This window comes from Crocodylus siamensis, chromosome 4, assembly GCF_052110815.1.
Source record: "Crocodylus siamensis isolate JL-2025a chromosome 4, ASM5211081v1, whole genome shotgun sequence".
NCBI lineage: Eukaryota > Metazoa > Chordata > Crocodylia > Crocodylidae > Crocodylus > Crocodylus siamensis.
In genome coordinates, this window is record NC_143398.1 from 111,332,990 (window position 1) to 111,356,491 (window position 23,502).

Consider the following 23,502-nt stretch of genomic DNA (forward strand, 5'->3'; position numbering starts at 1 on the left):
ACACCTCACCTGCAGTATTGGGTCCATATAAATCCCTTCCCTCCAGATTTTGTTACTCTGCTACAGTATTCCTCTTCTGGTTGTCAGCAGGCACTCAAGATCTCAAGCTATTAGATCTTTAATCAATCATATCTTTGGTTAGAGATTTAAAAATTCCCACGCACTTTCTGTTTTAGAATGCTTTTTTTTCTGGTTCCTATGCTTCTGAGAATGAAATTTTTCATAATGTATGTTCTTCAGTTAAATACAAATGCATTTAATCAAACTGGACTTCAAATATGGTTATGGTAAAAGTTTACAAATATATTTTCCTTTGTGTATTACTGATCCACTACTAAAATCACATCTTTCTAGGTAAGGGATCTGATCCAGGCAGATGCCAAACGCTAGGTTTCCACCCTGAACTATGGATAGTTGGAGGCCTGGTTCTGAATTAAGAGAGACCCTGACTGACTGTAATCAGCTCCCTAAGAGGAGGGCAGTGATCAGCTCAGGGTGATGTCCCTTGCTAGATAAAGACTAGGGTCATTTATAGGCATGTTCCAGAAGTGGCAGGGGAGGAGGGGGTTAATTAAAGCGCCTCTAAGAGCTGCTCTAATTAGAGTGTCTGGAGAGTCGCATGTATTGACATCCCCATGCTGAAAAATGATGGTGGGGGCACTTTAACTAAAGCTCATCAAACAAGTTTTAGTTAAAACGTCCCTGCCTCCATTTTTCAGTATGGGGATGCTGATGCACGTGATGCTCAATCGAGTCTGCTCTGATGCGCTGCAGTGCATCAGAGCAGCCTTGCTGCACATGTATAGGCACCTTGGGCGTCAGATTTCATGCTTATTGATTTGTAGACCTGAACTCTTTTGTCCAAACCTTCTGTTTCCTCTTAAGATGTGCAGTATGTGCATCGTTTCAAGGGAGCCAAGGTTTTGGTGAAAGTCTTCAGACATTCAGTGAAGAAACTAGGGATTTACTTCAGATCCTTTTCTGGTATTTGGGCAAGGCCAGCATGGACATTGGCCCTCATAGGTTAGCAAAAAGTGAAGAGTGAAAAACAGAGAGATGCTGCTTAAGTACCTCCATGGAGAGTGAGTTTTCTGTTTCACTAGTCTGGTTTGCACAGCACTCTCTGGGGGCATCTGCACATGCAGTTAATGCAATGTGATAAACTCTGAAGCAGTTTGTGCCAGAGAAAACTGGTCCCAGGTGCAGTGTGTGCACGTGTACCCAGGAGAGCAATTTGAGCTGGGATGAAGTAGCCCCAGGCTGGCAGGGGACACAGGGGTGACAGCAGAGGGGCTGGCTTGGGCACAAGGGTGCAGAACTTGCAGGGCTGTATGGCTAGCTGGCAGACAGACCCTGCACTTTAGATCCCTTGTGCACCAACCAGCCCATCACCACCTACACATGTATTTCAGTGCAATTACTTACTCTGACAGTACTATCTTAATTAATTCAATGTGTCCTAATACTGGCAGACATGTAGAGGGTGACACTTTCCTGCAGTTAATTGGTCTACTCTTCAGCAAAGTGCATGTGTAGATGCACCCTGTGGGCACATCCTGATGAGCGCACACATGCAGGGGCGCATGTTTCCTGCAAGATAAATAGCACTGGCACATATTTGTGCCACTGCTGTTTGTCTTTGGGCACACCCCGGTGCATATCATATTGACCTGGTTGGGGCTAGCACCTGCGCTGGTCCCAGCAGCCTTACCTAGGGTCCTGAGGGCTGTGCAGGGCAGCAGTGGCACTGAGCCAGCTGCTTGGAGTCTGGCTGGCAGCAAGAGGATGGCTCTAACTGGCCAAGCTTTGTTTCTGGTGGTGCATGTTCCTGCCACATGTGCCTCACTGCTTTTTTTTTAGCAGTGCTCTTTTTTGACACCAGGACTTCTAGGTGACAAAAAAACCCACTGCACTGCAAATTAGCAATACAGCAAACGGATGCACATGCACATGCCTCAGGTGGGTTTGAGGAGCTGCAAACCACATGTGCGTGCTTGTCAGAACACACCCTCTGGGCGTTTCTACACAAGACACTACATCACTGTAGCGATGAGCTATGGTGACGTAGCATCTAAAAATAACTGCCACTGGGATTGCGCAGTAAATGACTGCAGCACCAAATGCAGAGTCAGGGGCACATGTAGACATGCCCTCTGAGTATAATGTACAGGTATGTTGACTTTAGTCTGGCAGTATAGAGCATCTCTAGTGTGACGCACCTTTAAAGTAATGGGGAATCAGGCCAGGTAGTTCTGTTGCTTGAAGGCTGAGGTTACAGTTGAACAGGAATTCATTCTAATGCATGTTGTTATTTCACATATTTTCCCGATTCTGTGTTACTGGAGCAGGGTGAGACAATTGGGCAGGCAATAAGCGAAGTATCAGAAAGTACCACTTTACAAACACACGCACACAAAACAGGTTCTGGGCTGGACTGTAACTTGGTTTCAATTGCGATAGCTGCATTGGAGAGAGCATCAGTGGGCACCAGCTAAGAATCCGGTCTATTAAAAATAGTTGGAGGTATTGACAGACATTAATGCTGATAAGAACTTGTAGAAGGGAAAGATGTTTAGTGGCTGATGCCCATGCTTGCTGATTCCTGCCAGAGATCTCTATAGTGATGTTAGAGCTGTATCTGTGTTTGTGGTAATACAGGCCCATGTCACTTTTGTTTTCAGTTAACTGGCTGCCGTACAACTTTGCAAAAGTAGCATTCCACTTGACAGAACTCTATTGTATGGGTAAATAGGGAACCGTCACAAAGCCACATTGAAAAGTTGTGCATGTGGGACAACTTTTCAGTAGCTGTCACACAGATGTCAGACACGTTCCTGGTGACAGTTTTGTCCCTGGGCTTTTTATTTATGAAATGATGCCTTCATACATTTCAAGTTAGAATAGAATAGAACAGAGTTGTGTTATTTGGCAGGCTCCTACGGTTTTCCTGGCTGGTAGGACTGATTCTAAAGTATGCCAAGCTTTTCTTGACAGTATGTTTATCTGCTTTGTTTCACTCTCACTGAATATTGCAGAAATTTGCTTTAATGAGGAAGATTTGCAATACCGAATAACTGAGTAAGCAGAAATGATCGAACAAAACAAATGTAGTAAGCATAATATAGGACTAGTAAGTATTCTGTTTGCCTGATATAGCATGCTAATGTCTGAGGTGCTGTGATATTAACAGAAATAAGTGGATTGAGTTTGTGTGTCACTAGCACCCTCTGGTCAGGTTTGTTTTTAACTGCAAAATCAGTTTAGGTGGAATCAAGGAGAAAAGCTAAGCCAACCTATTGACAGAATATATATATATAAATATATTTAAAACATCTAATGTAAAGGGCAAAACATTAATTCACTGTTGCTGTTTAGAAAAATTCTTGTGACTAATTACGAATGTTCTGTCCATTTTACATCAGGATCCTCAAGTCTGTACAGATCCCTGCATACGCCTGCCTGTTGTAGTACTACCAATGTTAGAAAACTGCTCTGACAGGTCAAGGGGTTTCTAACTTGCTATTTTATGTTCTAATTGGGCATCACGTTGTGGCCTTGGCTCACTTGGGAGTGAGAGAAAAAAGTAATAGTGGTATGGGAACCTACCCTGTTAATATTACCTCCTATTTACAATTGGTAGAGCTTTCAAAACATTTTATTCAGAAATAATCATAGGCAGGGGTCTAGATACTGCCAAAAATAATTGCGCTGGGCACAAACTACTCTCTGCATTTCAAGTGACTTACAAATTCAAACTACTTTCTGCATTTTGCTTTTTTGTTTGTCCAAACCCACCTGTTAATTCTTGTCTTGTTTAGATGGTGAACACACTGGGGCGCAGGGATTGTCTCTTATTTTCTGTATGCTCAGTACCTAATGAAGCATAGAAACATAGAAAATTAGGGTTGGAAGGGACCTCAGGAGGTCAATTATTCCAACCTCCTGCTCAAAGCAGGACCATCCCCAGCTAGATCATTCCAGCCATGGTTTTGTCTAGCCAGCCCTTAAAAACATCCAAGGATGGAGATTCCACCACCTCTAGGAAACCTGTTCCAGTGCTTCACCACCCTCCTAGTGAGAGAGTTTTTTCCCAATATTCACCTTATATCTTCCTTCCTACAACTTGAGACCATTGCTCCTTGTTCTGTCATTTGCCACCACTGAGAACACTGAGGGTCCTCTTTGGACCCTCCCTTCCCTTTCAGGTAGTTAAAGGCTGCTATCAGATCCCCTCTCAGTCTTCTCGTCTGCAGACTAAATAGACCTAGTTCCCTCAGTCTCTTCTCGTAAGTTATGTGCCTCAGCCCCTGACGCATTTCTGTTGCTCTCTGCTGGACTGTCTCCAACTTCATAAATTTCATAGACATTAGGGCTGGAAGGGACCTTGGAAGATCATCGGGTCCAGCCCCCTACCCCAGGGGCAAGAAGTCAGCTGGGGTCAAAGGATCCCAGCAAGATAAGCATCCAAACGTTTCTTGAACGTGTCCAGAGTAGGTGCTTGCACCACCTCTGGTGGCAGTCTGTTCCAGGGCTTGAGGGGCTCAGACAGTAAAGAAGTTTTTCCTTATGTCCAGCCTGAAACAGCCGTTTGCAGCCACTGGACCTTTTCTTCCCGTGGGGTGCCCTGGTGAACAGGTGCTCCCCCAGATCCTGAAGCACCCACCTCATGTACTTATAGGCTGTCGCCCTGGAGTCCTGGTTTGGGTCTGTGGCCTTTTCCTGATCCTGATTTTAAAAGCTGCTGTGAGGAATCAGCTCAGCTGAAGGGATCATCCAGGACCAATCTGTACGACTTGGGCTTCTTGTCCACATCCTTTCTATAGTGGGGGACCCAAAACTGGAAATAGTACTCCAAATGTGGCTCACCAGTACAGAATAGAGGAATATTTATTTCCCTTGATCTGCTGGCAGTGCTCCTACTAATGCAGCCTAGTATGCTGTTAACCTTCTTGGCAACAAGGGCACATTGTTGGCTCATATCCAGCTTATTGTCCACTGTAACCCCCAGGTCCTTTTCTGCACAGCTGCTGCTTAGCCAGTTAATCCCCAAGTTGTACTAGTACATGGGGTTCTTCCATCATAAGTGCAGGACTTTGCACTTTTCCTTGTTGAACCTCATGAGATTTCTTTTGGTCCAATCCCACGATTTATCTAAATCATTCTTAATCCTAGCCCTACCCTCCAATGCATCTACTACACCCCCCAGTTTGGTGTAATCCATGAACTTGCTGAGGGTGCAATCCATCCCAGGGCCCAATTCAAATGATGCTACTGAAATACAAGTAATGAGTCATAATATATGATTTTTCATTATCTGCAGCGCTTTAGACATGAAACAGATGAAGTTTCTCCATTGTTTATCATCTAATTCAGCTAAGTGCAATGATATACAACCCGAATGGTGAAATTTGAACAGATAGCAGTGGAACAGAACTCAGTGTAGGAAGACTAAGCAGAAAGTGAGTTTTAAGGAAGGATTTGAAAGGAAGGGAGGGTACCTGGCATTAGGGTGTTTCAGATATAAAAGGTGGCATGAATGGCACAAAGCTTTGTAAAGATATGAGGACAAATGTCATTTTCAGTAAAGGACAGAGGAGCTGAAGGAAAAGAGGAGTGAAGAAGATGCTTGAAGTTGGGTCAGACTCACTTTTGCTTGTGGAGAGCTAGAAGATTTTTCCTTATCTCACCGACACACAGGCCATGAGAATCCTTGCTGCACTGAACCACCTTGGAGAGGATCCTCTGTACTAGCTCCATGAGTTTTCAGGGATGTTTGGGGGGAAACTAGCCACTGCCAAGTTGTCTGTTTCCTTAGTGGGGAATCTCCCATGGATAGCTGTGCCTATGTGGATGGTGCTTAAGGCAGTCTTGTCTCAGGCGATGTGCCTGTTGTCCCCTTAGAATGAGGTGTTTGTGTCCCACTGGGGGGTCTGTCCATAGCTTCTTGCAGGAGCTGTGCTGTTAGATATTAACTGGTTGTGGTCTCTCAGCACCAGACATGCCCCTCCTTGCCTCTCTTAAAAAAGATAAGATGGGAAGTCCTCCACTGCTGTATCCTGCATAAATTAATCAGATCCTTCTTACTTGAAGAGAAAAGGTGAGGGAGATGGCATAAGGACAATCAATCGTCCATGCAGGAATGTACAGTTCAGTCTGTCATGAGGTTGGGAAGCTGGGGAGTGGATACCTGATACAGAGTTGTGTGGTTGAGGTGACAGGAGAGGAAGATGATGCTGGTAGTTCAGCAAGTAAATATATGCTAGCTTATTTTTCATATAATTATAGAAAATTGCACAGTTCAGTCTATCTCTTCCATGTTTCTATATCGCTAACTACCAAGTTAAAGCAGCATGGCCTGTAAACTATGGGCTCTGAGATTCACTTCCCCTCAGACAGGGATAGTGAATCTCCTTTCTTAGGAAAGCTTATATATTTGTGAGACAGCCAAAATGAAAGGTGAATGTTTATATGCAAGGGATGATATGATATGGTTGCCTGAGATAGCAGGGGACTGGTCTCACTGAACCAAGAGTTCCTTGCTCTGCCATCATTATTGAAATATGTTTTCAAAACCTGTGGGTCTGATATGGCTTCTTGCTTGAACTGCTGAAGTCAAATTGTGTGTTGAGGGCCAAATGTTGCCACAGTGGAGTTATAAAAAAAAACAAAAACCTAGCTCTTTCTTAGGTTAGAGTAAGGTAAAGGAAAGTGGTCAGCTCTGGCTCAAGCTTTCCACTGCAGGAACATTCTTTCAGAAACTGTTGGAAAAGGAGAAGTTCAAAATGAGAAATGCATTGAATCAGCTTTTCCTACCCCGGTTCTCTCCTCTCCCCAAAGTGAAGCCACATTCAGTGATATAAGAAGGTTCTCCAGGGAAAAGTCCTATGCTTTATCAAAAGAACCGTTTCATCTCATATAATATCCAGGTCGGTTTTTTTGTAGTACTTGGTGTTGACCTAACTTGCCTCCCACTGAAGTCAATAGGAGTACTCCAGTTGCCTACAACAGGAACTGAATTAGGCTGAATTTTTGCAAAGCACACTATTATTTTATTTTGCACTCATCACCCTTGTCTTTGAGGATCTGGGATCAAAGGTCTGTAATAAAGAAAAGAATTATTTTCAAAAGCTGTGTTTTGAAATATACTTATCCATCAGTTTCAGTCTTTGCATATTTTCTGTTAATGATTTGGAAACCTACAATGGTTTTTCATTTGACCTTTGGAAGAAGGCTTTTTGTGTTCTCGTGTAAAGTTGCAGAAATTCTTCTATATCAGATGAATAATGATCAGATGTAACTAATCTTTAGAAGATGAGTAGCTATTTTAAATATTTGAAAATGACTGATTACATTTTCCTTTAATTTTGTATGTATTTGTTTGTGGCTTCTTAGATTGCTGAGAACCCAGTGGCCAAAGTGGAGAACTTGGCAGGTATTCTACCTCTCTTCCCCTTGAAAGTAAAGGAAAGCCTCAGTTACTGAACCATCAGTTTCACAAGTGATTTTACTGTCTGACGTTTTCTGATGAATCGCCATCAACCTTGATTGTCTTGGAAGTGTTCTTCTATTATCTTATACCAATAGGACAATTCTTATCAGTTTAGTTTTGAAAGCTACAAAATTACTCCTAGGCAGAAACATTTTTAAAGGTTTTAATTTACAGTTGATTAAAGTAAACATATTCATCTCTACAAACAATATTGTAGTGCCTAGGAGCTTGTCTACATGGGAACGTTTTTTTGTTTTATAACCTAAAATGTGAATTTAAATGGATGAAGCTATGCTATACTATACCATATGTGGCTGTGTTATGATAATAATGGTTTAAATTCACCTTGGATGTAGAAACATGTTCTGATATAAGCATGCCTTTCCAATTTAGCTTATGTCTCTTGAGAGAGGATTTAAGCTGAACTGAGAGAGCTATTTACGCTCCAATAGGAATGTGGTGCTTTATATTTGTTTAATGACATATTTATGGCTGATAACGCTTTCCTGTATAAAAAAAAAAGTCTCAGGATCTGGGCTTAAGGCCCATTTACACCATTCTGGGGCATGAACAAATGTTTACTGGGAGCAGATTCAAAAGGGAGGGCAGTAGCATAACTGGAAGAAGGTGGGCAGCAACCATGACAGCAGCTCTGGATGCCACCTTTGTGTGGGGAATGCAAAAATAGCCACCACTGCAGCTGGTGGTTGGCCATGCCACTGCCACTACTAACACGCAGCAGCCAGCACTGCCCTGTGCACCAAAGCTGTCCAGGGTGAGAGCTGTCCTGTTACTTATTTGGAGGAGGTGGAGGTATTGCTTGGGAGCCCCCAGCAGCTATTACACTCTAGGGGTGGGCAATTGTTTGGGTTGGAGGGCCACTTAAGGAATTTTGGCCAGGGGTAAGGGGCTGTGGAGATGCTAATTGGTCTTATCCAGCCCTCCAGCCACTGCTGGGAGTCTGAGGAGGGAGGGCTGCACCCCATGCTGCTCCGCTCTGCTGCAGCTGGCGCAGGGCTGCGCCACAGTGCTCAGACTCCTCTACCTCCCTGCATACGTCCTTGCCCCCACCCCCAGCTTACTGCTGGTGCTGCAGCTGCAGAGTCCTGGCACCACAAGTTGCCAGCAGCTGGGCCTGAATGAGATGGGGCATGATGCAGCATGCTGAGTAGCTGTGCCACCTGCTTGCCGTGATAAGCCACTGCTGCTGTGCTGCACTGGGGAAGTTGGGGGTGGCTGCTCCAGGCCAACCATGAACTAGTGATGCCATGGCAGCAGTAGTTCACAACAGTGGCTAGCCAGGCAGGACAGCTGCTTGGCACACTGCATCACATGTGAGCTGTCCCATCTTGGCCTGGCTGCCAGCAGTCACGATGCCAGGACTGTGCAGCTGCAGTGTCAACAGAAAGCTGGGCCAGGGGGAAGGGAGCAAGGGAGTCTGCGTGCTGCCCAGATTGGCCCTACCTGCGGCAGAGTGCAGTGGGTCAGCACAGGTCACAGCTTTCCGTTCTCAAGCTCTCAGAGGCAGCTGGTGGGCCAGAAAGGATTAACTGACAGGCTCAGAACAGCTCGGTACTGTATTCTGTCCACCCCTGCTCTAACTGCTATATGTGCACAAGTCCATAGCAATACAAGTGACCTATGGCCCAAACTCTGACCCTGGATGAAGAAGGGTTTAATCTGGAATGTTTTTGCAAATTTGTATCCCTATAGGCAGTAGCAGCTAGAGCATAACAGCTGTTGGGCCATGAGAAGCATCTCTTCCCTATCTCTTTTGAAAACCAATTAAGATGCAATTAACTTTTGTCCATGCTCTTGGTAGTATAAATGGACCTAAAAACAGGTCTAGATGTAATTAAGTGTAAGGTTTTATATACCAATATAACCTTTCCCTTCCCATACCTTTTAAGCCTCAATACCTCCCCCACTCCTTTTTTTTTTTTTTAAACTCCAGTGGCTGGTTTGAGTACAAGTATCATTTGTACATTAGGCCATTTATAAAGCTTGCTACCCAGTTAACAGGCATAAGGAAAAAGCTAGATTTTAGTTTTCAGCAGTCATTCTGACACCATTCTGAGTCCTGAAACTACATACAATTTTAAATAAGTTTAAGCCAGTTTCCCCTAACAAAATAAAAGACATTTGATTATTTTTAAGATATTAATTTTTACTTTTAACCTGTCCTGTTATCTGTACAATACTAGGAATTTAAAAATGATTCATTCTATATTATGTCCATGAAGTAGTTATAAATATTCACTAGTCTCAAAGTGTTTTAAAAAATTAAATGTACCATTGCTAATGACTGTGCAATTAAGTAATTTGCCTACCTCTTACACAGATTTTAAGTATGCATGTTAATCATCTCTCTCTATTATCTATTTAGAAATCACTGCCATCACTTATTAACGTATGATGTACAAAATAAATGTAGATCATTTCAGTTGACTCCATAATTTTAAAAAACATTGCTTTTAAGCTCTTCATTACAAAGTACAAAATTATAAATATCTGCTCCACTTAAAACATGTAAAAGAAGAAGATTTTACCTTCAGCATCACAAATAATTCATAGTTACAAAGCTCAAGGAATAATGAGTTCAGATCATTCTTTCCCCACTCAAGTGCCTTATTTAGATGCTACACATACTTACTGTGTAACTTACTGATGAAGGAAAGAAGTCAGTATGTTTTGCGTGTTTAAAAGAGAGCACAAATGAAAATATATTTCTAGGGTTTGGACGATGGGGCATCCTGATGACTAACAGAATGGTATAAAACACAACATGAACCAACAAGTGATATTAAAGAATAAACAGAGCAGTCTCACTCCCTGATGTAATAGAAATCCGTTCTGATGTTTTGTTCTCCTGACTTTTGGGAAACTCCTATTTGCCACCATGGGCATCCAGTATGTATAGGGAGAGGAAGACAAAGACTCATCATGCATCATTTTGCTTTTGCTGAACATGTTTCATCAGGATCCTTGAGCATATATTTAGTCTAATCACATGCTGAGAGAGAAAGTCATTGAGATTACTCATGCGTAGATTTTTAAGTAGCTTCCTGAAATGAGACCAAAGTAAACACACAAAACATGAGCCACTAAAACAGTTACTGTGACTTCTTGCCCTCCTAATGAAGATAGTGTATGTAATGGAAAAAAAAGTGGAGCAGCTTTTGGTGGCTGTAATATAAGATAACAGAAGCTTGGAAACAGTAGGGGCATAATAACCAGGGCAGGGCAACTGGAGCAGCTGCCTTGGGTGTTGACTTGGAGTGAGGAAGAGGACATGGGAAAACATGGCTGTTGCTTCAGCCATGTGATCACACCTAGTGGTGTGCGAGGTGGTGACCAGAAGTTGCCATTGCCTCTGTGCATGGCAGCTGCTCCAGGTGCCCAGCTGCCTGGTTACACCTCTGAGCATTCAACAGTGATTATGAACATGAAAGTCCAAATGGTATTTTACGGAGTATAGTTCAGATCAGAATCTAGCCTGTGGTGCTTTATTCTCCTGTCTTTGTTTTCCTTAACTTCATATTTGCACCAATAGTAGTTATATCAAAACAACTCATTGTCATTGCAAGCAGTGCCATGACAAAAACCTCTCAAGACTATATCAATATGACAAATGTATTCTGTGGTTTTATGCAATCCTAGGTGACAAAATTCTCTTCACTTTTTCTTTCTTTGGGTTGGTCATAGAGACAGCTGCTTCCAGTCTCTGTGGCACCATCTACATTTTTGCATATGTCTGGCAGGGAAGAATTTGTCTCCCATGTAAGCAGACTAGACAGAACAAGAGAAGTTGTGCTCAAACCAGTAAGCTAAGAAAGTATATATTGAACCCCAGCAAAGCATGTGTTGTGCTAAAACTTTAGGCCAGTAGTTTTCAACCTTTTTTCATTTGCAGACCCCTTTGGAAATTTTGACTGGAGGTGCAGACTCCTTTTGAAGTGTAAGTGTGGGTATTCACATACCTTTAATTGATCATAGTCATCTTTTGCAGACCCCTTAAACATAGTCTGCAGACCCCCATAGGTCTACGGACCATAGGTTGAAAACCACTGCTTTAGGCTAAATAACACTCCCCTATACAATCAGACACCTATTAAACTATTTATACTTCTACTGTTTGTTTCACTTCTTTGGTTATCAGTGTGAACTGAATTTTAATTCCGCATTACAATAATAAGCTCAAAATGTCAAAAATACAGTAAGTTTTAAACAACCTTATATAGCCAACAAAACAGCTAGCAGATTGTAATGTTTCGGAGTGAAGATAAAAAATGTGAAAGGCATAGCAAGACTAATAATTAGGTCTTAATTAGCAATGTGGAAAGCTCATTTGTCATGTCAAAAAATGTGAAAATGATCAGTTTGGTTAGCTTGAGAAAGAATAAAGGAGGAAAAGTAATGCCACCAATTTATGCTCTGCTGCATATAACATATAATCTTTGGTATGAGAATAGCCTTTTTAGGGTTTGTTACCTAATTTAGTATCTAAGTACCTTCTACATAAAAAGTATAGCAATAACGAGATGCCAGTTGACTTTTGAAGGCTCTTTGCCCTTTGTGGATTTTAGAGAGTTTGGTTTGGGGAAGCAGATTTCTCTCTCTTTCCTTAACAGGCAACAGAAAATTAACTAATTTAGATCAACCTCAGTTCTAGACGGTCTCTGATAGCATGGTACAAATGGTTTGAAATAAGTACCAAACTATCATGCTTTGGTATTGTAAACAAAGAATTCAACGTTTAGACACTACATTGAATTAGGGTACCCAGAATTTTTCATCTAAAATATCTTCTTCACAAAACAGGTAAGAAAGCAAACTTTTTTGTGAGCTTTTGAACTCTGGTTTAGCCAAGTACCTGAAGCTTACATTTCCCTTTGAACACATGACTAGTTCTATTCAAGTCTGTGGATGAAATCCTGATGCCAGTGAAATAAATAGCAAAATTTGCAGAGGCTTCATTGGAGCCAGGATTTCACTCTGTAGGGGGGCATGTCTACACAAGACATTAACTGCGGAGCTGACTAATTAGCTGCTCAGTAAAACATCAGTCTACACATGCAACCCTACTAGGTTGCAGTAGACTAATAAACGCCACCACAGGGTAGTCTGGCTGAACACATGTACTACTCTGCAGCAGTGTTATTTCATGCACTGCAGCACACATGTGAACAGTGACAGGGCTGGCTGGGGGACAATTCAGCACAGGGTTTTAAAAGATTCCTTTCAGACATGTTTGGGAGTCATCAGGGTCTTCATCTCTCTCTCTCTCTCTCTCTCTCTCTCTCTCCAACCCTTCCATTATTCTCTTTCTACCAGTGGAGGGAGCTTGGCAGGGATACATAATAAGCCTGAACCTATGAGGTACTAAATACCCTTTGCTCCTCTTAACTTCAAAGGAAACTGGAGATGCTTTTTATTTTACAGATTGCAATATTAATTCAAAAGTTTTCAATTTTATAAACATTTTCATTGAAAATTGGGGCATGTTTTTCCTGAACACTTTACCAAAAAAAAAAAATATTTTTCAGATCATCTTTAGATCTGGTTGAATGTTCCCAGTTTTCCACCAATTTTTGGTAGTGTGATAGCAGAGCACTGTGAAAATACCACTTATTATCTATATAATAATTGTTCTTTATTTCTTCAGTGGTGTTCATGAATATCAGCTAAAATGTGATCAAGATTTCTGGCTTGAGCTTTGTTCATAACTTTTAAACGTTATGCATATTTTTCTGTGTGTGTGCATGTACATGTGCACATGTATAATGTAAATAGTAAAGCAAAGAAAAAATAATTAAAAAATCAAAATGAAATTTTCTATTGTCTTCTTCCCTGATAGTATGTAGCTGTTAGACTGGACAGCTGTCAGTGTTGTGTCAGCAAGGCTTTTATGCCTATGCCTAACTTCAGGCACATGAGGTGTCCCTTTGAAGCCACAATTCCTGCAGGAAAAAAATATTTACTTTTCAAACATTTTTTCCAAAGAAAACTAACACTAATTTACAATAAATAATTAAAATCCTGGTTTAAATAGACATCCTTAATGAAGTCAATGGAACTACTTGAGCAAAGTTACAAGTACATGCTTAAGTGCCTCACTGGATCAGGGCCTAGAACAGCAATTAGTGGGGCCAAATGCAATCTATACCTACTGTAGCTCATGCCTGTAACAAAATTCCAACACCTGTATATAGCCACCATAACTTTCTTTATGGTTAAATGGGAAGAGGGGAATCATTTTTTTGTTTTTGAGGTTAGCACGGAGTGATGATTAAAAAAAGGTTTATGTACCGCAGCAGAGATAGCAGAGAGATGTTCTGAAAGCACTGTCTTTAAAATGTACTGGAGCTGAAGTCCTGAGGATGGCTTAGACCTCAGACTTGGGAAGGAACACAAGCAAGGATACTCTCTCTAGGTCTGCCTGAAGTGTTCAACAGATCAAACCTGAGTTGGCAATAATATTCAATGTCAATAATAAAAATCTTGTAAAGTGCTTAGCTATGGCATGCAAGTCAGCAGCAGTAGAGGTCCTAATAATTTGATCTCCAGACTGTGAGATACTGGCAACTTTTATAAGGCCTTAGGTTTCAGATTCTGGTCCTGTGGAAGAGCATTTTAACCCTGGACACCCTCCTTAAATTAGATTCTTTAGGGGGCAACAAGATGTTTAGAGAAAGGTGAGGAGGTCCAGACAGAAGGGACCTGAAATCTGATGGGGATCAAAACAAGCATGGAAAATGTAATAGACAAAATATCTTTAATGGGAGCCTTCACATAGGCCTGAAGGAAGAGGAAAGCTTTGGGTGCAGACAGGAAGTGCAGCTCCCTACTGTAACAGAGAATGCTTTGCAGGAAGCATTCTGAGTTAGTGATTTCCCCAGACCATACAGAGTTCACTGCTGGTTCCAGGGGGGAGGGGAAACCAGCTACTAGCTACCTGCCTGCAGCTGGTTTCCTCAATGGTGCCTGCTCCCTGCCAGCCCATGTTGTTTCAAAATGGGAGGAAGGAAAGAGAGCTGAGGCAGCTTGTTCTAGGGGTTCCCCAGCCAGTGCTGGAGGTTGGGGTGGGTGGATCCGAGCCAGCTGCCTTACCCTCCTGAACTGGCTGAAAAAACTCCAGACCAAATTCCCTCCACTTCCTTTCCCCTCTCCCATTCTGAAAACAACTCAAGGCTGGAAAGCAGTGCAGACAGAAGGTATAGAAGATGCTCTGTTTTGAAATGTTTTCATCTGTCCCCTCATGCAACGAAGGTTCAGATTTTCACCTGATCAGCCATTTTTAAGTAGTCTGTAGGCATGCACTTGTGTTTGGTCATGCCTATAAACTGCTTTGAATGTTCCCTCATATCTGGGGACCAGGACCAGGTTTATGGAAGGGAGAATGTGAAAGACACTAATTAAAGCAGTGGTTAGCAACCTTTTCAGATAGCAGGATGGAATGACCTAACTTGGGTCAGAGGCAGGTAAATGGGTGCTAGAACCTGACCACTGCTTCTCCCCATGGCAGCACAGGGAGAGTGACCACCACCAAATACCCCCCTACCACCAAATGCCACTGAAGCTCCATGTCCACAGGCTGAATCAAATGAAAAATTAGGAAAGTGGGTGCTTTTGCTAATGAGCATTAAATTTAGTACCTCTAATGAGAGGTACTAAATAAATGTGCATTAGGCTGCCCTACTGTGTAATAGCAAAAGCTTAATGCACAGTAGCCTATTTTTACTGTGCATTAGCATATTAGCACTGTTTTTTATATGACACTTTAATGCGCAGTAAAATAGGCCACTGCACATTAAAGTGCACTTGTAGATGTGCTCAGTAACTACAAAGGAAGCATCAACTAGGCTGTGGTGACCCAGACAAGATATTCCTTAGAAATCCCCAGTTGTAACTGTTGCAGGAGCCCGCTAGGGGCTCAGAGGACCTGGGGATAATGAAATAAGAGGAATAGAGCTTCCAACAGTCAAAACTAGAGCTGTAAAGTAATGTCTGCTGCTACGCTTTCCTGGGTCTGCTATGAAGCATTGCAAGTAGAGGCACAGACAGGCCGAGGCATGGTTTTTAATTTCTTTCTGGTTGTTTAATCTTTCTACTTAAGTCTTTCTTGTATCTTTCCTCTTTTTTCCTAGAAAATAAAAGGGAAAAGTGAGGGGAGTGGGGAGCAAAATGACTGAAGCAAAGGCTGCATATGCCTAAGGAAAAGGAGACAAAAAAACTGAGAAAGGAGCAGTTTCACAAGTTCCTTGCCTCCTTCCTTTGCCACAAGTGGCAATAAGATGTAGACTCTCCTGACACCACTGTCAGAACAGAAGAAGACAGATAAATTACAATATCATATCTAATTCAACACTTTTGTGAGGATTAGTTAAAATGTCTGTACAGAACTGTAAACATGTGAAGCACTAAGATTGTTATTAATAGTGAACTCTTCCTGACATGGATTGGCTGACATATAGTAAGGAAAAAGCTTGCACATTCTGAACACGACCAAAACTAAATAATAAAAATAAAGGTCTAAACTGGAAAGGAATCAGAGTTGTTTTAGATGATGGTTTCATGCAGTAAACTAGACCATGTCTTCTCTAATTATATATAAAAAACACTCAAAAATTTGGAAATGCCAGAGTTAAGATTCCTCCCTTAACTAACCCCTCAGGATCATATATACAAGGATATAGTCTTTAATGATGTGAATGCTTACTATTTGCCCACAGGACCCTTACCTCAGCACAGAGGATGGATGGTGTTCACTGAATAAACAACTATTAAATGTTTTATTTTTAGTGTTCAGCTTTTGACCTTAGGCCTTATTTACTGCACATTGTTCAAAGTTTGCTCTGAATACAAAATAATTAATTTCCTAACAGGTTTTTCTACATCATGATAATAGATCTGAGTTTAAGCATTAATGAATTTGTTTCACAACAATCATGTGAAGTATGTATGCGTGGGGGATATTTCCCACATTTTACAAATGAAGGGACATAGAGATTGGGGTCCCAAAACTGGAAGACTTTGACAATCTGACATGGTTAAGGCATAACTTTTCAGAAGATTTAGTATAATATAGTACTTCATTTGTTCACAGCACAGTTCCCTCATTTGCAGCTGCAAGAGTGCTTAGCACATCTGTGAACAGATGCTCTATAGAGAAGTTGATTTTCCCCTTAGAGGCAGACAATGCCCTGGGTGTGTGCTAAATACCTTGCTTAATTATCTTCCAGTTACATCATCAAATAACAAAAGTACATTTATTTCAAGCACTATAATACATACAGGGCACGGCTACACATGCATATTAATACAACTTTATTAGTTTACTCCAGCCTAATAGCCTTGCACGTATAGACACTGAGACATTTACTGCAGAGCAAATATCTTGTGTAGACATGCCCACAGATATGAAAACTAAGCCCAGCTTCATGAGCTACAAACAGACTAAAGACTACAGTAGTAAATCTAATTTGGGAAAATATCCACGCATGCTATATGGTGAACCACAACAGCAACTCAGTTTTGGGGTGCATCTCTAACACCTACTCTGTAGCAGTCTATTGGTACCTACGTGGTTTGTCAGCCAGGTTGAAGCCTTCACATCCACTGCACAGACCTCTGCCACTGGAGCCAATGGAAGTAGCTCATAGCAGGATGGGGTAAGTACTTCTGTGGGGACTGGTGGGAGCAGATATTGAGATATACTCTTTATTACTGGGTTTCAAGAATATTCATTAACAGCAGAGTAATGCTGAAACCAGGAATCCTGGTAAATGAAGGAAGTGTGTGCTGGTGATGATCACTCTTCTGCCTTTGCCTATCTCTTCCCCACATCTCACAGCTTCTTATCCCACTCGTGCTCACCAGTCCCAGGGATCCTCATTCAATCGCTTTCCTTAACTAGTCTACTTTTCAGACCTCCCAGTTGTCTCCATCTGCTCCCGTCCCGTCTGCCCATCTCAATCTCCCTCCTTCCAGTCCTTTATCCCAATCTCTGCCCAGCCAGTACTATTTTAATTCTACATTGTCCAATCTTGGTTCCTTCCCCAACTTTGAGTTTTTGTTCTGGCCTTCCTTCCAGGCTCACTGGTCTACTCACTTTATTTATCAAATTAATACCAAACACTTTTAAAACAGGTTAAAAAAGGGATTAGTCATATTTATGGAGGGCAGGCCCATTAATAGCTATTAAACAGAATGGTCAGGGATATGTCCTCTAGCAACCCTAAACCATTTATGTTAGATGCCAGGAGGGGGGAGGGGATGGATCACTCTGGATATGCCCTGTTCATGTAGTCTCCATCTATAGCATCTACTATTGCCACTGTCAGAGACAGCATACTCCTGCTTGAAGTGAGAGTCACCCTGTCTAAACTATCTAATTCAAGTGACAGTCTAAATTGCTCCCTAAAAATGTCCAAGAATGGAGATTCCATCACCTTTCTAAATAACCTGTTTCAGTGTTTAACCACCCTTATAGTTGAACGTCTTCCTTTTAACCGACATAATTTCCCCTTCTTGCTATATAAGGCAATTGCTTCTTGTACTGTTCCTGCAGGCACCGAAAACAGTCCATCACCATCCTTTGTATCCTTTCAGATATTTGAAGACTATTATTAAATCCCCCCTTACAATCTTCCGTTCTCCAGGCTAAACAGTCCCATTTGTCCCACCTGTTTTCATATGTCACATTTCTCAGGCATCTACATTTTTTGTTGCTTTCTATTGGATTCTTTTCAATTCGTCTACATCTCTCCCTTGAATCCTGGTGCCCAAAAACTGCGCTCATGGTTTACAAGCTTTTTTCCACAGTTATGAAGGCTAAACACTTTTTGAAGAAGCTGACATTTTTTAATCATTATTTGAGTCCAGAAGTTGGGGCTTTAAAAAACAAGCAAGCAAAGAAAAACAAACATACTATCATGAAACATACTATCATGAGACTTTGCATAAAATCATGAGGACAATAGCAACTGTATCTGTCTGGGCAGAGGTGGTTCTGGGATTGGGGGCTATACCTTCTTTTTCCCTACTTGTCCTCAGACCATTTAGCACCAGCTTCCTCTCAGTTCTTCTACAGCACCTCTCCATTGTGATACCCTTGTCCTCTCCAGTGGTTCCTTTTGGCACCTGGGCTGCATACAAGCACCCATCCTACATGTGGAAAAGCCACATCCCTCCTGCTCTCACCCTGCCTGACTCCCCCAGTTCTCTCCCTCTTTCTATTGCATGTACGCTTTCATTTCTCTGGTATTCACTTCATTTTTCAGGTCACCTCTGCAAGAAGCAACGCTCAGGGGGTGCCACCTTCACCCAGTCCTCTGCCTTCAGGCGCAGGGGTCTCAAACATAAAGACTGTGGCCAGATCCAGCCCACAGATCCACTCTATCTGGCTTGCTAGGCCACCCAAATTGGGAGGCCTGACCTGCTACAGAACTCAGGGCCCTTTGGCCACATTGGACCTGGCCAAGCTGAGCACTGCTGCCCTCAGACCCCTGGTTTCCAGGGGAAACCCCCCTGTCCCTGTTTCTGGACCCCTCAGTGTTGCTGGACATCCACTCACACTGCCCCCACACCCCTGGTGGCTGCACCCATGCTGGATCTGGCCCCTGAAGAGCCCCCAGTGTGGATTGAGCCTGGAGCAGCAGGGGAGATGGCCAACTGGCTCTGTACCAACAGCTGCATGAGGCAGGACTGTGGTGAGTGATGGCTTGTGACTGGAATCCCCCTCCCCTGACTGCAAAGCCTAAAATCGCTGCTTTAAAGGTGCATTAAGGGCACGCGTCTGCATGTGCATGCCTTTGATGCACCTTAAAAATGGCAATGTTAGGTCATACAAGCCTAAATTTGATACCTGCAAAAAGCAGGTATCAAAAGTAGGCACAAGCAACCAAGTCACATTAGCCCACGCATAGATGCACAAACACACATTCATGCAGCATGCGTCAGTGGCTGCACGCCACCTTAATGTCCATTCATGCATCTGCACCTACCTGTGCTAATGCAACTTGGCTATTACGGCCAGATTGAAAGCGCATCAGCACGTCCATGTGTGGATGCGCACTGAAAGTGCCTTAACATGCTCAGGTGTGGGAAGTTAGGTATGTAAATACACGTGTATACATGCCCGGTCTGTGTTTGTGCGTGTGACACTTACGTTCGGGAGTGCCCGGACCCAAGGGCAGCCACAGGGCCCCCCCCTCTAAGGAGCCGCCCGCGTCAGCCCCACTCCTACCCCACCTACGGCTCGGGGGTGGCACGCCCATAGGGGGAGGCAGTTACGTCACACGCGCCCCGCCCCACAACATGGCCGCCCCCATGGTCGGGACGTCACGAGCGAGCCCCAAAGACCCAGAGATAACGGTCCCCAAGGTCACGTGGGTAGGGCCGAGGATGGGGCGGAGCCAGGTGGGCAGGCGGAAGCCAGCGGTGATTGGAAGGCGGGGGGGTGACCTCAGCGCAGGCCCCGCCCCTGGGGGCCGGGCGCCTTTATAAGGGGCGAGGTGGGCGGTGGGGGGGCTGGGTGCGCTGCGGTTGCTGAGGTGAGAGTGGGGCGGGGCAGAGCCGCGCAGCGTCGCTGCCGGCGCATCCATCCTCCGCACTCGTGACAGAGTCCACCGCGGCGGCGGCGGAGGTGAATCCCGCGCTCTCTGCGGCGGAGGCCGATGCTTGCAGGCGACCTCGCCCCGTCTCGCTGGGGCCGCAGGGGGGAAGCTGCTTCCCCTCCAGCCGGCGGAACCCTCGAGACGGCGGGCGGGCAGGGACCCCCGCGCGCGTCTGGCCCCGCCTGGGGCTGCAGCGTCCTGTGAAGGGCGAGAGACTCGTGCCGAGACTCGCCGCTTCTTGTGCCCTCGCCCTGGGCGCGCTGGGACAGGTTTCTGGAAGCATCCCTGACGCTGCTGTGCGGGGTGACTGGAGAGAAGCATGGGGGGAAGGGGCAAGGAGACACCCGAGCCAGGGGAAGTTTGTGCAGTTGGAGGTTGAATGGGTGAAGGAACTGGAAGGGGATGCCGTGAATATTTTTTTGGTACCTGGGTGTGTTCATTTGGTGATAAGAGCAGTAATAAGAGTAAGTCTCTTTGCAGCCCCATCCGTTTCAATGGTGCAGCTTTCCCAAGCCCAGGCTCGCTGCCTGTCGCCTTCAGTTCTCTCCGAGGAAGGGGAGGACAAGAGCATGAAGCCGGCCAAGCAGCAGGTGAATCAGCCCGGGGAGAGTCAGCCTCCGCTGAGCCCCCTGCAGTCGACTCTGAACTCTGCGGCTAATACTGCCCAGGCGTATGAGACTTACATTGAAAATGGGATCATCTGCCTCAAACACAAGATCAGGAACATTGAGAAAAAGAAGGTAACTTGGCTTCTTCATCACAATTGAATAACTAAAACACCACTTTTTTTTTTTTTTTTAAGTTGCAGTTAGTTGATAGTGAGCTTTCAGCCGTGCTGTGAGACATGAACACATAGCAATTCTTAAAAGCAACAGTATGGATGTGATGAGATGACTGCAGCTACTATCAAGTGCCCTATAAAGCAGTTTAACATGGCTACAGTTCAGATTAAGCAGTAGTGCTCAGGGCTGAACTTGGCAGGGAGCTTCATCAAATGTAAAAAGTATGGTTCATTCTTGTACACTTCAGTATTTATTTGTTAACTTTTTTTTTTAAGTTTTTTGCAAACTACTGCTGCCAAATACACAAATGGGGAAACTGTGTGGCAATGGTGGTAAACTAACTTGGTTGTATTACATACCAAGGCTGTGTAATAATGACCCCTCATTAGTTCTTTTGTAAATAAAACTAAAATTGAGCTGTTCTAAAATCTGAGTTCATGATCTTAATGAATGTAAAATTTAGTGTGCTTTTAAAATACATTTTAAAAGCATGGATTGAGAGAATTGTTTCCTCTGACTCGAGCCAATGCTGATTATGTTTTACTGTGTATTTTCAATTTCTTATGAAGCTTGGTACCTAGACTGCAGGGAGCACGTGGGTTGTTTTGTTTTTTTTTTTTTTTTTTTTTTTTTTTCAATAAGTGATTCGGTCATCAATGTCTGTCCACTTTTTAAAAAATTTTAAGCATCCTTTTTTGGAAGGCTGCTCCCTAGAAGTGTTGGCAATCTGGTAAAGGGCTATGGCTTCAAAATACTAGATGAAAAGGTGCATTTCTTGATCTTAATTCAGTGCAGAAAGAAATCTAAATTTAGGTATGGATGGATTGGTTTTTAGGTGTTTTAAAGCTTGTAGTCATGAATGAAATGGCATTTGCAATCTAAAAGTGTCTGCAATTGCTTCCTAGATTTGAAATGTAGGAATTTATTTATTTTAAAATTTTCTCAGTAAAAATTAAATTTTCCTGAAATGTCAGAGCAAAGGGTATTTATTATATGCCGTTTTTTACTTCAAGGATGTGTAATCCTGAATAGCTTTTTAAAGTAGGCATTGTGTTGATTAGTTTCTTGTAAAGAAATGCGAAGTATAAGATTTGCCATACCTACTTGTATCTTTTTTGCAGGGCTGGATTGACACATAAGCAAACTAGACACATGCCTAGGGCCTTAAGTGAAGAAGCGGCCCAGTTGTGCTTGTTTTAAATATTACAATTGAGTGGGAGGGGAAGTAATGTAAATATAAAGTACATTAAGTAGGGGCCTATGAGTTTGTTTGCCTAGGGCCCACTATAAAAGGTTAATCCATCCCTGTCCTTTTGAACTATTTTTCCCTCTGGCAGTGAAGGCATTTTACTTGAGAGAAATTGTGGAACCAGTAACTTGAGTAGTTGAACAAAGCTGTACAGCAGCAATGAGGATTCCTTTTTGTACTCTGCAAGAACAACTGCTGATAGAAGTATCTAGGTTTTTATTAAATCACTCAAATTGACTTAGTGTTGTAGTTATGCTGTTACAGGATTAAATCTTGTTTGGTTTGAGGTTTTCAGACAGCATAACGATGAGCACAGCAAAAAGGTGTGGCAAGGCTTTCCTTCTTATATCATCTCCTGATGTATGAAGAGTGACTATATCAAAGCTCAGGCCATATAACAGAATTGTTCTCTGAATGTGGAAGGTTAAAGCCTAATTGCATTTACGTAGGAGATGCTGGGTATGCACATCTCCGACATCAAATTGCAGTCTACTGCACTTCCTGTTTGAGGCTTTTCTTCAGTAGAGCTGAATGGTTAAATGATTCTGCACTACATGCATTAATTCTATCTGAACAAGTGAGACATAGGCTGGGAGTTACCTTGGCATATTGATGGCTCTCCTTCCATCATATCCATGTATTAAAGCCCTATGATTATGTAGAAACAGCATGGCTTTCTACTCGATAAATATGATAGTTTAAAGGTGACTGTACTCTTGGTCTATGCTCCTAGTATTGGTATGCAAGCGACTCTTATTTGGATGTATGCAGAAAAAAGAACAGTTTTAATTACTGTGAACTACAGTAGTGAATTCCTTGACTGTTACAAGTCACTTTGAAAGTGCTGCAAAACATGAAACGGGGTGACTTTTGATTTAAATCAAATCTATTTAAATCACAATAGAAAATACTGGTCAGAAACCAGAGATAAAAATCGAGGCTTCCTACAAAAAGTGCATTCTTATTTTTTGATGTAACTATAATACATTATTTACAGCTTGGAGAGAGATGTAGGATTCATTTTTAGAAGCAGTGATTTTTCTGAAACATTTTAAAGCAGTGGCTTATTTTGGTATTTTTTTCAGATAAATTTTGCAGCTACATAAGAGAACTGAATTATGATCTGGTTATTTTATTTACCAAAGCTAATTGAAGCAGATGCTTGTGAAGTTATTGGGAAGTCTTATCTCCAATTCACTAGATCAATCATGGATATTTGGGGGATTTTTGCCACGCTATATTAGGAGGACATCAAATGAGTGTTGCAGCCATATGTTGTTAGCTTGGGGCTTTCTTATTTCTTCTAGACTTCTCATTTTTGATGGCCTGGCAAGCCGCCTGTCCTGATCAGGTTTTTCCCCTGTT

The 23,502-nt window shown here is 42.8% G+C and overlaps 1 protein-coding gene and 1 long non-coding RNA gene across 9 annotated transcripts in view; one reads left to right on the forward strand and one right to left on the reverse strand.

Moving 5' to 3' along the window:
- Positions 1–1,206: 1,206 nt before the first annotated feature.
- On the reverse strand, positions 1,207–17,176 carry LOC149866339 (uncharacterized). Its single transcript, XR_016441855.1, has 3 exons — positions 17,073–17,176; positions 3,796–3,873; positions 1,207–2,339 (listed from the first exon to the last, which is right to left on the reverse strand). It is a non-coding gene; the product is annotated as an uncharacterized LOC149866339 (long non-coding RNA).
- Positions 17,177–19,806: 2,630 nt separating this feature from the next.
- The window catches only part of CAPRIN2 (caprin family member 2), a 65,126-nt gene continuing 61,430 nt past the window's right edge, over positions 19,807–23,502 (forward strand). For 7 of the 8 annotated variants that reach the window (XM_090043360.1, XM_090043356.1, XM_090043358.1 and 4 more), the window contains exons 1-2: positions 19,974–20,135; positions 20,587–20,846. In XM_090043360.1, coding sequence (XP_089899486.1) covers positions 20,601–20,846 — 246 coding nt within the window. In that variant the 5' untranslated portion in view covers positions 19,974–20,135; positions 20,587–20,600. Of the gene's footprint in view, positions 19,910–19,973; positions 20,136–20,586; positions 20,847–23,502 lie in introns of those variants that run through there. The other variant, XM_090043357.1, reaches the window with a different exon arrangement.